The 14,556-nt window shown below is 44.6% G+C and overlaps 1 protein-coding gene across 4 annotated transcripts; it reads left to right on the top strand.

Annotated features, from left to right (window-relative positions):
* Positions 1-91: 91 nt before the first annotated feature.
* On the top strand, positions 92-14,554 carry LOC115164316 (ankyrin repeat and LEM domain-containing protein 2). 4 transcript variants are annotated; one of them, XM_029716667.1, is made up of 13 exons: positions 92-192; positions 1,811-2,349; positions 7,689-7,883; positions 8,096-8,289; positions 8,489-8,677; positions 10,252-10,374; positions 10,478-10,541; positions 10,626-10,807; positions 10,950-11,056; positions 11,213-11,403; positions 11,605-12,487; positions 12,603-12,734; positions 12,918-14,554. In XM_029716667.1, exons 2-13 carry the CDS (start codon positions 1,827-1,829, stop codon positions 13,135-13,137), a joined length of 3,003 nt encoding a protein of 1,000 aa, XP_029572527.1. In that variant the 5' UTR covers positions 92-192; positions 1,811-1,826; the 3' UTR covers positions 13,138-14,554. The 4 variants fall into 4 exon arrangements, with proteins under 4 accessions (XP_029572527.1, XP_029572526.1, XP_029572528.1 ...); XM_029716666.1 differs by lacking the exon at positions 92-192 and adding an exon at positions 937-1,095; XM_029716668.1 differs by lacking the exon at positions 92-192 and adding an exon at positions 1,532-1,640.
* The last annotated feature ends 2 nt before the right edge of the window (positions 14,555-14,556 follow it).

The raw sequence follows: 14,556 nt of genomic DNA, 5'->3' as shown, positions 1-14,556 counted from the left end.
AACGTTAGTACTTTAAAGTATTTACTTTACACCAGTGACAGATTATGACTGACTGGCTGGCTAGCATGGCTCACTTCAGAGTACAGGCTCAATTTCGAGCAAGCATTATGTTAGTCATAACCTGGGTCCTTTATCATCACATTTTAAAACCGTCGCGGTGAGGACAGAACTTGGCAGGAGGAGAGCAAGGAGGTGTGCATGCTAACGTTGATTATGTTGTCATTTCAAATACTGTGAAATAAGTGACGTTTCCAAGTCAAAATGTACCAGTCGTTGCGTTAACAAAATATCATTGTGTTATCCAACTTGTTTACTCAATCTACAGTTGTCACAGCTAACTAGCTAGCTAATTGTTGTTGGTTGTACAGTAACTATCGTATGTCTGCCTATACACGGGTAGCTACCTGGTGGTGTTTTTCTGAAGGATCAAATTGATTTTAATGTTGTGGGGTATACTTTTCTTCGGTTAGCCATGTTATATATGAGAAGTGTGTTGCTGGCTAGCTAGCTAGGTAGTTTTTAGGCTAGACTTCCGGTTTAACACGCCAGCAATTAATCGTGTAGGAGTGTTTTGCACCGGCTGAAAGTTTATTCCATTCAATTTGGATCCGCGCTGCCTCCCGGGCTTGAGCCAGGTGCCCGGCTCTGTGCGACTGCCAAGTCGGCACAAAACAAAATAGACTTAACTAAGCACGTGTAGTAATGTGAGTAGGATTTGCTTTTGATTAAAACGCATTATCTTCCTTCCCAATGAAAACTACTTGATAAATCTAACATTTATTTTATGGAAAATAGATGTTCTATGTTTATGAATGATGACCGAGATGCCCATATTACTGTTCGATTTGAGAATGGCTCCCCCCCTCCGTTTTTGCCTGATGAAGTGACAGGCCATAGCCGGTGTACCCCGGGCCAGAATAATCGAACCCCCTCACTGGCATGAGCCCTGCCTTGGAAGTGAGCATGCGTACAATGTCTGGTAAACAATGAGACGATCCAGACCGTCTTGAGCATTGTCTATTTTAACAGTTTATCTTTGCTGAATATTAAAATACATTTCAGATCATGAACGAAAATAAATGAAAGTGATGTCTGGTAAGTAGGGATGTACATGTGTCATCAGTTGTAATCAAGTCTGAGTTAAAATAGATTTGTATCGGTAAAATTACCATGAAGACATGAGATATCAAATTGTTAACGCATGAAAGTAGATAACTGGAATGGCACTTGGGCGTGACACCATGCGATTGAATCGATTAAGATTCTAAATATTCCCACGCTTCCTCTGAAATCGGTGATGTTAAAAAATATCGAACGCAAAAGGCTTTAAAATGTGATTTATTCCTAGATTTTGACCAGAGCTTCCCCCCCCGTGCAAATATTTCGAATCGCCCGTTCCGTTCATTATGGCTTGCATGTTTGTGAAGCTGCTTAAAAACCAAGCGTCACGTAGGCGGGCTGCAGTGGGGTTAAGGTTTATTTTAGGGTTTTTTCATATCCAAGAGAAATCATTTGTTCTAGGCTTTGAAACAGTTACAGCTATACCTATTTGTCCTTTAATGGCAGAGCCGTACTTACGGGCTGTTTAGTATGGATCAGGCTGAATGTGGTGGACTTGTTATCAATATGCTCAAAAGGGGGTCTGTTCAGTGTTTTTAATTCTTCCTAAATATGTTTAAAATCTATTTCCTAACCATGCAAAGATTAAGAAGTAGCCATAGGCACATTAGTCACTGTATTGTATTATACTGTCAGTGTCACTATCATTACACAGCAGTTTGACTATCAAATCCCTCCCTCCCCAATGCAGGTAGCCTAGCTGAAGCATGGAGGCGGTTCTGAGCAGGCTGAGAGGGCTGAGTGCAGACGAGCTGCGAGAGGAGTTCACCAGGGCCGACCTCAAGTGCGGCCCAATCACTGCCACCACTCGCGCCATCTTCGAGAGGAAGTTGGCCCGCGTCTTGACAGAAGCCGAGGGCAGCAGCAGCGCCACAGACACGGACAGTAGCAGTAATGCCACCACCACAGGCCCAGGCAGCAGTGCAATGGCCGCCAGTGCAGCAGGGCAGGCCAAACCGCTGCCATCATGTGCCACAACATCAGCACCCACTGGCACTGACTCTCTTAAGGTTGTCAATGACGAGGTGGACTTTGGTTACGGAATGGGGCTCAATCCCCCAGAGGAAGAGGAACTTGGCCTGACAGTAAAGTCAAGAACCCCTTGTAATATCGGTGTGGAAGACCCTGGCTCTCAGTCTAAAGCAGAGACTCCTTCAAAGACAGCACAAATGTCACCAACGTTCTTCTATGGAGTGTGTCCGTTGTGGGATGATGTCTTGGCTACAAATGGTAAGACACAGATTGTTGACTTGTATTTTACATTTGTATCTTAAAGCATAATTGAGAAATAATTAATTTCAATTTGAATATTTGAAATGTTGGCCTCCTTTTAGACTCATTATTTCATCTGTATGTGCTACAAAGCAAACTGTCATACAGTACATTCTGAAAGTATTCAGACCCATTAACTTTTTCCACATTTTGTTACGTTAGTCTTCTAAAGTGGAATACATTGTTTCCCCCCCCCCTCAATCTACACACCTTTGGCAGTGATTACAGCTTCGAGTCTTCTTGGGTATCAAATCAAATCAAATTTATTTATATAGCCCTTCGTACATCAGCTGAAATCTCAAAGTGCTGTACAGAAACCCAGCCTAAAACCCCAAACAGCAAGCAATGCATGTGAAAGAAGCACGGTGGCTGGGAAAAACTCCCTAGGAAAAACTCCTGAGAAAGGCCAAAAACCTAGGAAGAAACCTAGAGAGGAACCAGGCTATGAGGGGTGGCCAGTCCTCTTCTGGCTGTGCCGGGTGGATATTATAACAGAACATGGTCAAGATGTTAAAATGTTCGTAAATGACCAACATGGTCAAATAATAATAATCATAGTAATTGTCGAGGGTGCAACAAGCACGTCCGGTGAACAGGTCAGGGTTCCGTAGCCGCAGGCAGAACAGTTGAAACTGGAGCAGCAGCATGGCCAGGCGGACTGGGGACAGCAAGGAGTCATCATGCCAGGTAGTCCTGAGGCATGGTCCTAGGGCTCAGGTCCTCCGAGAGAAAGAGAGAAAGAAAGAGAGAAAGAAAGAGAGAATTAGAGAGAGCATATTTACATTCACACAGGACACCGGATAAGACAAGAGAATACTCCAGATGTAACAGACTGACCCTAGCCCCCCGACACATAAACTACTGCAGCATAAATACTGGAGGCTGAGACAGGAGGGATCAGAAGACACTGTGGCCCCATCCGATGATACCCCCGGACAGGGCCAAACAGGCAGGATATAACCCCACCCACTTTGCCAAAGCACAGCCCCCACACCACTAGAGGGATATCTACAACCACCAACTTACCGTCCGAAGACAAGGCCGAGTATAGCCCACAAAGATCTCCGCCACGGCACAACCCAAGGGGGGGGCGCCAACCCAGACAGGAAGACCACGTCAGTGGCTCCACCTACTCAAGTGACGCACCCCTCCCATGGACGGCATGGAAGAACACCAGTAAGTCAGTGACTCAGCCCCTGTAAAAGGGTTAGAGGCAGAGAATCCCAGTGGGAAGAGGGGAACCGACAAGGCAGAGACAGCAAGGGCGGTTCGTTGCTCCAGCCTTTCCGTTCACCTTCACACTCCTGGGCCAGACTATACTTAATCATAGGACCTACTGAAGAGATAAGTCTTCAGTAAAGACTTAAAGGTTGAGACTGAGTCTGCGTCTCTCACATGGGTAGGCAGACCATTCCATAAAAATGGAGCTCTATAGGAGAAAGCCCTACCTCCAGCCGTTTGCTTAGAAATTCTAGGGACAATTAGGAGGCCTGCGTCTTGTGACCGTAGCGTACGTGTAGGTATGTACGGCAGGACCAAATCGGAAAGATAGGTAGGAGCAAGCCCATGTAATGCTTTGTAGGTTAGCAGTAAAACCTTGAAATCAGCCCTTGCCTTAACAGGAAGCCAGTGTAGGGAGGCTAGCACTGGAGTAATATGATCAAATTTTTTGGTTCTAGTCAGGATTCTAGCAGCCGTATTTAGCACTAACTGAAGTTTGTTTAGTGCTTTATCCGGGTAGCCGGAAAGTAGAGCATTGCAGTAGTCGAGCCTAGAAGTAACAAAAGCATGGATTAATTTTTCTGCGTCATTTTTGGACAGAAAGTTTCAGATTTTTGCAATGTTACGTAGATGGAAAAAAGCTGTCCTTGAAGCAGTCTTGATATGTTCTTCAAAAGAGAGATCAGGGTCCAGAGTAACGCCGAGGTCCTTCACAGTTTTATTTGAGACGACTGTACAACCATCCAGATTAATTGTCAGATTCAGCAGAAGATCTCTTTGTTTCTTGGGACCTAGGACAAGCATCTCTGTTTTGTCCGAGTTTAAAAGTAGAAAATTTGCAGCCATCCACTTCCTTATGTCTGAAACACAGGCTTCTAGCGAGGGCAATTTTGGGGCTTCACCATGTTTCATTGAAATGTACAGCTGTGTGTCGTCCGCATAGCAGTGAAATTTAACATTATGTTTTCGAATGACATCCCCAAGAGGTAAAATATATAGTGAAAACAATAGTGGTCCTAGAACGGAACCTTGAGGAACACCGAAATTTACAATTGATTTGTCAGAGGACGAACCATTCACAGAGACAAACTGATATCTTTCCGACAGATAAGATCTAAACCAGGCCAGAACTTGTCCATGTAGACCAATTTGGGTTTCCAATCTCTCCAAAAGAAGGTATGATGCTAGAAGCTTGGCACACCTGTATTTGGGGAATTTCTCTCCTTCTTCTCTGCAGATTCTCTCAAGCTCTGTCAGGTTGGATGGGGAGAGTCGCTGCACAGCTATTTTCAGGTCTCTCCAGAGATGTTAGATTGGGTTCAAGTCTGCTCTGGTTGGGCCACTCAGGACATTGAGACTTGTCCCGAAGCCACTCCTGCGTTGTCTTGGCTGTGTGCTTAGGTTCGTTGTCCTGTTGGAAGGTGAACCTTCACCCCAGTCTGAGGTCCTGAGCGTTCTGGAGCAGACTTTCATCAATGCTCTCTCTGTACTTTGCTCCGTTCATCTTTCTCTCGATCCTGACTAGTCTCCCAGTCCATACCACTGAAAAATATCCCCACAGCATGATGCTGCCAACACCGTGCTTCACCATAGGGATGGTGCCAGGTTTCCTCCAGACGTGACGCTTGGCAGTCAGGCCAAAGAGTTCAATCTTGGTTTCATCAGACCAGAGAATCTTGTTTCTCATGGTCAGTCCTTTTAGGTGCCGTTTTGGCAAACTCCAAGTGGGCTGTCATATGCCTTTTTACTGAGGAGTAGCCACTCTACCATAAAGGCCTGATTGGTGGAGTGCTGCAGAGATCGCTGTCCGTCTGGAAGGTTCTCCCATCTCCACAGAGGAACTCTGGAGCTCTGTCAGAGTGACCATCGGGTTCTTGTCACCTCCCTGACCAAGGCCCCTCTCCCCCGATTACTCAGTTTGGCCAGGCGGCCAGCTCTAGGAAGAGCCTTGGTGGTTCCAAACTTCTTCCATTTAAGAATGATGAAGGCCACTGTGTTCTTGGGGACCTTCAATGCTGCAGACAGTTTTTGGTACCCTTCCACAGATCTGTGCCTTGACACAATCCTGTCTCAGAGCTCTACGGACAATTCCTTTGATCTCATGGCTTGGTTTTTGCTCTGACATGCACTGTCAACTGTGGGACCTTTATATTGACCGGTGTGTGCCATTCCAAATCATGTTCAATCAATTGAATTTATCACAGGTGGACTCCAATCAAGCATCTCAAGGATGATCAATGGAAACAGGATGCACCTTAGCTCAATTTCAAGTCTCATAGCAAAGGGTCTGAATACTTATGTAAATAAGATATCTGTTTTTTATTTGTAATGCATTTCGCTTTGTTATTATGGGGTATTGTGTATAGGTTGAGGATTTTTTTTCTTCATTTCATTCATTTTAGAATAAGACTAACGTAATAAAATGTGGGAAAAGTCAAGGGGTCTGAATACTTTCAGAATGCACTGACTGTATGAAGCTGTACCACTTGCTCTGCTATGAGTAGTACTTTGATTTCAATTAAAAAATCTGCCATTAATTGATCAATATTGAAAAATTATAAACGTGCATATTTAAAATATAACATTTGATTTGCTTAATTTTTGTATATATTGTTTAACATAATATACTCTACAGAAATTCTGGTCCTGGAGGGCAGAACACTTTTGTTTTTGTTTCTACCTGGTAGTTAACTGCGCTCACCTGGTGTCCCAGGTCTGAGTTATTCCCTGATTAGGAGCCTTCCCTGTAGCTCAGTTGGTAGAGCATGGTGTTTGCAACACCAGGGTTGTGGGTTCGATTCCCACGGGGGACCAGCACAGAAAAATAATGTATGAAATGTATGCATTCACTACTGTAAGTCGTTCTGGATAAGGGCGTCTGCTAAATGACTAAATGTAAATGTAAGATGAAACCCAGAAGTGTTTCAGCCCACCTGGACGGGAATTGGGCAGCCCTGCTACAGAGTCCAATGGCGGAAGAGCTTTACACCACTCCAGCCGACGCTTGGCATTGTGCATGGTGTTCTTAGGCTTGTGTGTGGCTGCTTGGCCATGGAAACCCATTTCAGGAAGCACCCGGCGAACAGTTCTTGTGCTGATGTTGCTTCCGGAGGCAGTTAAGAACTCTTTAGTGAGTGTTGCAACCGAGGATAGACTATTTTTACACATTTCAGCACTTGGCGGTCCCGTTCTGTGAGTTTGTGTTGCCTACCACTTTGCGGCTGAGTCGTTAATTCTCCTAGACGTTTCCTCCACTTCATAATAACAGTACTTACAGTTGACCGGGGCAGCTCTAGCTCAACAGTGCTACGTTGAAAGTCACAGCTATTCAGTAAGGCCAATGTTTGTCTATGGAGATTGCATGGTTGTGTGCTCTATTTTCTACACCTGTCCGCAACGGGTGTGGCTGAAATAGCCAAATCCACTCATTTGAAGGGTGTCCACATACTTTTGTATATATAGGGTATATGTCATATATTTGTATCTGAAAGCATAATTATTATGCTTTAAGATTCAAATGTATGTCAACAATTCTTCCTCCAAAGGAGCTATGAATACAGTTTGGGGAGAAAAAAATATATATATATTTTTGTTCATTTTTTTTGTTGAGGAATCACCCAAACCTGCAATTTACTTTGGCCTGTTAATCAGTCAAAAGTGTATGTAATTATTTATTTTCACACAGAAATGCAAAGGTAGAGAGAGAACTGTTGGAAAGCTAGCTATGTTGATCCAAGAATGAAGTTGACCCCGCATGCTGTCACACCACAGTCAAGGTCCAACTCAAACATTTTATGTTGTCCATGACATCATGCTGTTCAGGGGTTGTTTTTGTTTTGACTTGAAGTCAGTGGTTGAGACACATAGAACATCTGTCACCTTTATATGGCATTCTGGATCAGCATGGCGACTACAATTTTTAGCAGTAGTAAGACTTTGAGCTGCTTTGCTTGTGATGGCATAATATCTGTCCATGATCTATTCTAAATCCAATTCTGGAATGTTTCTATTTGTAGGTAGACATCCGGAGCGATCTAAACATACATTTCAATGTTTATTTGTTCTTCCTGGTTCAGAGAGGTCCCATGTGTATGGGGATAAGAAGGAGGCTCTTCAGGCTGTGAAGATGATGAAAGGAGCTCGCTTTAAAGCCTTCTCCAATCGAGAGGATGCTGAGAAATTTGCCAAAGGGATCTGTGACTACTACCCCTCTCCCAGTAAATTTGCCCCCTGTGTCTCCCCTGTCATACCAGGCCTGGTCTTCTGCAAGGGTGAGTGTTGGGCTGAGGACAATTATTCTCTCCTCACAAAAAAGACATTAGCGCAGTACTTATTTGTACAGTCCTAGACAAATACACCAAGTCAATGCTTTTCAAGGGTATTTGGATAGCGTTTCATTTCTTGGACACACGTCCAAGTTTGAAACAAGAGTAAGCTGTTTATCGCATTCCACTGTCTCCGTCTCTCGGGTCTGTCGCATTAGACAACGTCCCTGTCGTGGAGGTAGACGCCATCAACAGGGAGAGGGCCAACAGCTTCAAAAGCCCTCGCTGCCAGGACCTGACAGCCAAGCTGAGGAAAGCTGTGGAGAAGGGGGATGAGGTGGCCTTCAGTGAGCTGGTCTGGAGCAACCCACGCTATCTCATCGGCTCTGGAGACAACCCCACCGTAGTGCAGGCGAGTCAGGGTGGAACAATAATCTTTAGTGGATGTGCGCCACCTTTAATATAGCCTATACTACTGCACCAGATTAATATACTGTAATGATATATGTGGTGTGGATGAAGCGTTTTTTTTTAGTTATTTTTTTAGTTAGCAGAATAATTCATCCTAAATGTTCTCCACACACTGAATTCATTCCTCCGTGTGTTCCCAGGAGGGATGCAGGTACAACGTGATGCACGTGGCAGCCAAGGAGAACGAGCCAGGGATCGCCCAGCTCCTGCTGGACACGCTGGAGAACCCGGATTTCATGAGGCTCATGTACCCTGATGACCTGGAGGCCATGATGCAGAAACGCATCCGATACATCGTGGACCTTTACCTAAACACCCCAGACAAGGCTGTGAGTATACTTACGATACCGCTCTCTCCAGCGGTGTAGTGGTTGTCATGGAGAAGTGGGTATTCTGAAGTTGTGTCTAAAAAAAGAAAACGCTATAAACGGTCCGCCCGGTGAAGGACAGGTGCCCTGTGTGAAAATGTTATTAACCGTGACATACCCACTGAATCCCATGTTGGTCTTTCACAGTCAGGCCAATCCAAGCTGTACTGTGATAGTATGCCCACTATTAAAACTGATAAATGAGGCTGTCAACCAGGTCAGAAATTCACAGGTTTCTGATATTTCCCTTTTTCCAGATTTCCGCTCTCAATGTCATACTTTTCTTAATAGTCCAGAACAATGCTTAAACCACGTCAGGAGACCACTTTTGAGGTCTGTGAAAAATCAGACTTTTAAAAAAAAAAAATTGTATTTAGGCCTACCCTTTAATTCAACTGTGTAGGCAACTGGCACTGTTTTCTTTGGTTAGCGACGTTTCTGTTGCAGGCGAGATGGAGTTTGTGAAAACAAATGGCCACTGGATTGATTCAAATAATCATATCATTCTGCCAGGAAGGCATAGGTTACTTTGTAGCTTGTTAACATTTAATAGAGAAGGTTTTGGGGAAAGCCTTTCCATCTACCAGAAGATAGTTAGGTCTAAAATTAGCATCAATATATTTGTCCTGTTCCTGAATTTTTTTGAAACCTGGACGTTTTACTTCATATTATGGGGCATGTCTTACCTTGCTTCAAAGTAGCCTATAGCCAAAATTTCACCATAGAAATTATTATTTTAAAAATACTTTCTCATACGTGCTCTTCTGTTCTATTGGTTTTCAAATCAACTTTATTTCATTGTCTAGCAGCCAAAGGTATTATCCTAGTCAAATTAGCAACCTGTGATACAGTAGTTTAATTTCTTTCATTGTCAAGCAGCCAAAGCCATTATCCTAGTCAAATTAGCAACCTGTGATACAGTAGTTTCATCTTTTAGATCTCCCCTCTTTTTAAATCTTAACGGATATTTCCGTCTCTGTCCATGAAACCGCTCGAATGTGCGGTGTGGCATTTTAGACCGGTGTTTTCTCGCAAATTGCATTTTGGAACATTTGCTCGTAGACCTACTGCCGTGTGCACATTGCTACTCTTAAAATGTGAAGAAATGATAGTTTGCTAACATTTTAAAGCTAAACATTCTGATCTGTTCCATCAGCCTTATTAATTAGTACGGCGTATACCTCCACTACTTTGATACACAGCGTTGGGAATAAGAAGTTAGTATACGCAATGGCCACTAAAAGAAAGTGGGTATACCTGCGTTATACCATCTACTACACCACTGGCTCTCTCCATATGTATTTTGCCTGCTGCCTTGTAGGTCTAACTGTAGGTATAACACTGAATAAGCCGGCCGTTTGTGCAGATGAAATAATTGTAAAAAATCGACAAATGATGTTAACTCTATGAAAGTACTTATTGAGTGCATGGCTATTGCCTACTATGTTTAGGTTGAACTGTAACCAACTTGTGTGTTTTGGATTGAAGTGCCTCTGTTCATGCTGTATGTCTGTCACTTTGGTTGTCTGTCCCAGGGCTTTGAGACACCACTCCACTTTGCCTGTAAGTTTGGGTGTCCAGAAGTGGTGAATGTCCTGTGTTCACATCCTGATACAGATAAAAACTGCAAAAACAAGTACGACCAGAAGCCATCTGATGTGAGTTTCTCCATAAATATTGAGTTTTAACAACTAGCTACCAACTGCTGATTGGTCCACATGACTACTTGATTTTCATGAAATTCTTCTGTTTCCCTGACAGGTTATTTGTGAAAGAAAAAACAAAACCCAAGAGGTGAAACAGAAGATATGTGACTATTTGGAAGGTAAGTGCACTGCCTCCCAATCACAGGACTTATGTTTTCCTATACTTCCCTATTTACCCAATAACACCTTCTCTTCTGTCACAGATCGCTGTTATATACGCCTACTGAGGGCCATAGACAACTCGTCCCAGCCTGTCATTGGTGCTCCCTGGTCACCTGAGCCATCAGAAACGCTTTCTCATTCGCTGGCTCCCAGGCTCACACGAAGTCCCATGGACCCGGTGATGGCAGTCAGGGCATTCGCTGGCCCACTCAGCCCATCTAAGGTCATTATCACATTATCTCCTTTCACCTCACACTCTTTTTCTCTTATTTTCACACTTCATTTCTTTCTTTTCTATTTTCATGTGGGAAGCTGTTGTAGAAACACAGGATGTATGTAACTTCTAATTGGTGTCTTCCTTGCAGGCAGATGAGTTCCGTCGGGTGTGGAAGACACCCCCCAGAGACAGGGCAGGCTACTTCCAGCACATCCTGAAGTCCGACCCTGACCGTGGAGCAGAGAGAGTGGGCAGGTACGTCTGGAAGTCCACAAGTTCAACAACGATGTTCTACTGTGTCGCCGTTACTTTACCATTTGAATGTCTTAGAAAAAGGAAGGATACATTTTTACACCCACTACAATGTACGCACGCTTCTCCAGCAGTAGTGTGTTATGTATTCCCTTACAGAGACCTTGCCAGGGAGCTGGGCCACCCCTGGGCTGAGTACTGGGACTTCCTGGATAGTTTCACAGACCTGTCGTCTGCAGGCGGCCTCCGTAAGCTGGAGGAGTACCTCAACAAGAAGGACTTCAGTCAGCGTGCACACGAAGAGGCAGGGGAGAACGTAACCAGCAACCGCTTCAGAACCCCTTCCCCAGGTAATGTTACCCTCACCAGTTGCTCTTGATAAACTGTATAGCTGTGGTATTGAATTCCAATGATCAAGTTTGAGAAAGGAGAGAGATGAGATGCCGCCATCAGTCTTGAATTGATGTTCCTGTACTATTTTAGATTGACCAGTAAATGTATTTCTTGTAGCTTAACATAAACATTTTGTCCCTCCTCTCTGCCATTCACAGGGAAGCCCAAGAAGTTCTGCAACTCCATCTCGGTGGGGGCCTTCCTGGACGAGGGTGATGACGTCAGCCTGGAGGAGATAAAGAACCGTCAGAACGCGGTGCTCACCAGCATCACCTCGGCGTGTTCTAAGGACAGTCTTGCGGGCGCTGTGGGTGGGCTGGGCCTCCATGAGTTCCACATCCTGCCCGTGTCCCACCACGGCCCCGATGACCTCATCGAGACAGCCGCCGAACGAGACCTTCTGTGCTCCTCCGTGTCAGAGAGCCTCCTCTCGCCCGTCTGCAACAACGGCCTTTGTCCCTCCACGGGGGCAGAGAGGACTCACAACGGGGACAAGGGGTCCCCCCGCGCCTCCTCTTCCCCCTCCCGTCTGCTGTCGCCTATCTCCAACCTGATGGTGGAGTTTGAGAGGATGTCCTTGCAGGACGAGCTGGACGGCCTTACCAGGGACAGGGTTCGGAGGAGTAGCGGGGGACACAAGGAGGGACTCTCCCGGGACGAACTGGCATCTGGGGTGGGCCGCCTCACGCTGGGGGGCAACAGCAACGAGGACTATTTGTTTGAGAGGGGCTGTAGCTTGGAGCCTGGGGACAGGGAGAGGCGTGTGAGGGAGGGAGAGGTGGAAAACCGGGCAAGTGGTGGAAGCGGCAGCTCGGAGGAGTACTTTACGGCTGAGGAGAGCTTGGAGGCTCTGGGCCAGAGGACTAGGGGGCCAGGGACGGTGTCGGGGCGCACGCTCTGCGCCAGATCTAAGTCGTGGGATCATGGAGGGAGGGATCTGAGCAGCTCCGGATCATCCAGCTCCTATACATCCCTGGACAACTCCCATGAGTTCCAAGCACGGATCCCGCCTCGCATCAGAAGGGGACTTTTCATTGAAGGGCAAGTGATGGGGATTAGGGTGACGGTTCTGAGGTTTTTAGTTAAGGACATTAGCAAGCAACAGAAATGAAATTTGTCAACACTTTAAACTTGTCTCTCTCGTTTTGTCTTTCAGGGATTCACCAACTAAGTTGGACAGAGAGGTCCTGTCCGCAATAGAAGTCATAGACATTGACCCCTCAAAGTTCCCCAGCATTCAGAAATGGAAAAGTACAATGCAGACATACACCTCTTCAGACATGCAAAGGTTGGTTTGACGATTCTTCACAGCAACAAAAAAAAGAAATGCCCCCATGAACAGTTGTCGTTGCCTGCAAGTTGTCTTGTAAATATGGAAACACATTGACAAGTGCTTAAAATGTCAACTGCTATCGTATGGAAGTAATAAACGCAGACTCTAATTATGGCTTTGTTTCTGTTTGTCTTTCAGCTGGTCCAGCCCTGTGGCGGTAAAAAGCAGCTCCAGGGTACATCGGGCCTCTCCCCTCACACACGGCTCTCCTGTCAGCAGCCTTTTGTCCCCTGCCGGGGGCCGCTTCAGTCCCGCACGGCACACAGGCTCTCCAGACTTCACCAGCACCAGCCGCTACAGCCCTGCACACGCCAGCTACATCCAGCACATCCGCCTCAGGCACATCAACGACCCCTAACAACCCCCCTCCCCCAGGCCAGAAACGATAGGCTACAACTCTGCCACCACGGTGGTTAAATATGCCAGAGCTCAAAACCACGTACCTAACAAAATATGCACAAGTGTCTTGAAGATTTATATTAATGATGTATGGTAATACTATATATTGCATACATATGAGATTCTCAGTATGTTGGGTTGTGACATACACTCAGACTTTTAAAAATAAGAAACAGGTTTCCTCCAGTCTGTGCTACACACTGTATGAGTGTTGAATAGACATTCATTTTATTCAGTGTGAAACACCTGTATCATAGCTCAGTCTACTTTCAATACAGCTGCACTCCCCAAAAGATTGAGTAGATGTTTGTTAAACCTCAATTTAATCCTCGATAGGATTCACTAACTGAGATGTTTTTAAAAAAATAAATAATTGTAGAGTTATTTTTGGTATGTCAGTCAGTAGCACAAAACCAACTTTTTATTGTGTGTCTTAAACCAACTGCCAGTGATTTTGTTTCTTCTCAGTTCAGGAATTGCCTTAATTGTCAAAAACGATGGACCAGTCAGTCTCCAATCAGAATTAGGCACATCCTGTCCAGTTTGATCAAAATGGATGCGTCCTGACAGACAACAGCATAGCAACCACCATCCTACTGGAGCTAGCACAACAAATGGCTGCAATGCAAACATGGGGAAAATGATAATACGCTGAGTTTTTCCATGTTTTTATTTTGTTATTTAATAAATTGAAATGTTTTCATTTTCCAGGTACCAATGTTTCTTTGTGCATCCTGGTCATTTCTGTGTTGTCTTGACACTTTACTTCTCTAACGACTGTCAGTCTCACACAAAAGCTGAAAGCTTAACTTCTTGAACGCTTCTTGGCTTTTCTAAATGTGTCTGAAAAATACCAAGCTGTACATAACAGGTTACTGTGGAGTGCAACAAAGACATGTTTACTAATGTATAATCAATGGCTGACTGAATATGAATGTGCAAGAACCTGCAATAGCCAAACTAGGAAGATCGCTATCACCATTAAAATAGTCCATTTACAAGCTAATCTAGAATTCAACAGCTGTCAATCCAAATTCAATAAAAATCACCCTTATTATATTGTCAGTCTGGGTCAGTATGAGAGATGTGAGTAATATTGAATGTGAATTTAAATCTTGATCAAAGGCACAAACTATTTAATGGAGAGGATTGTATTGTCCGTCGTACTTGTGCTTACAGGTGACAGATTAGATTCTGTTTTATGAATGTGGTGTTCTGCAAATTGCACCTAAATACTTAAACATGCTTATTGTGCTTTGGCATTCTGTGCTTTATTTTAAAGGCATAAAAAAGTTTAACTTCATCGCAAATTTTCCCCTCTTCTGTATGTCCAGATCTTCTCATTTGCGTTCGACTAATAAATACAAGTTTCCTCACC

The sequence above is a fragment of the Salmo trutta genome, chromosome 27 (genome assembly GCF_901001165.1).
Source record: "Salmo trutta chromosome 27, fSalTru1.1, whole genome shotgun sequence".
NCBI classification, from domain to species: Eukaryota; Metazoa; Chordata; class Actinopteri; order Salmoniformes; family Salmonidae; genus Salmo; species Salmo trutta.
The sequence above is the reverse complement of the archived record's forward strand: the minus strand, read 5'-3'. Positions and strand labels throughout refer to the sequence as shown.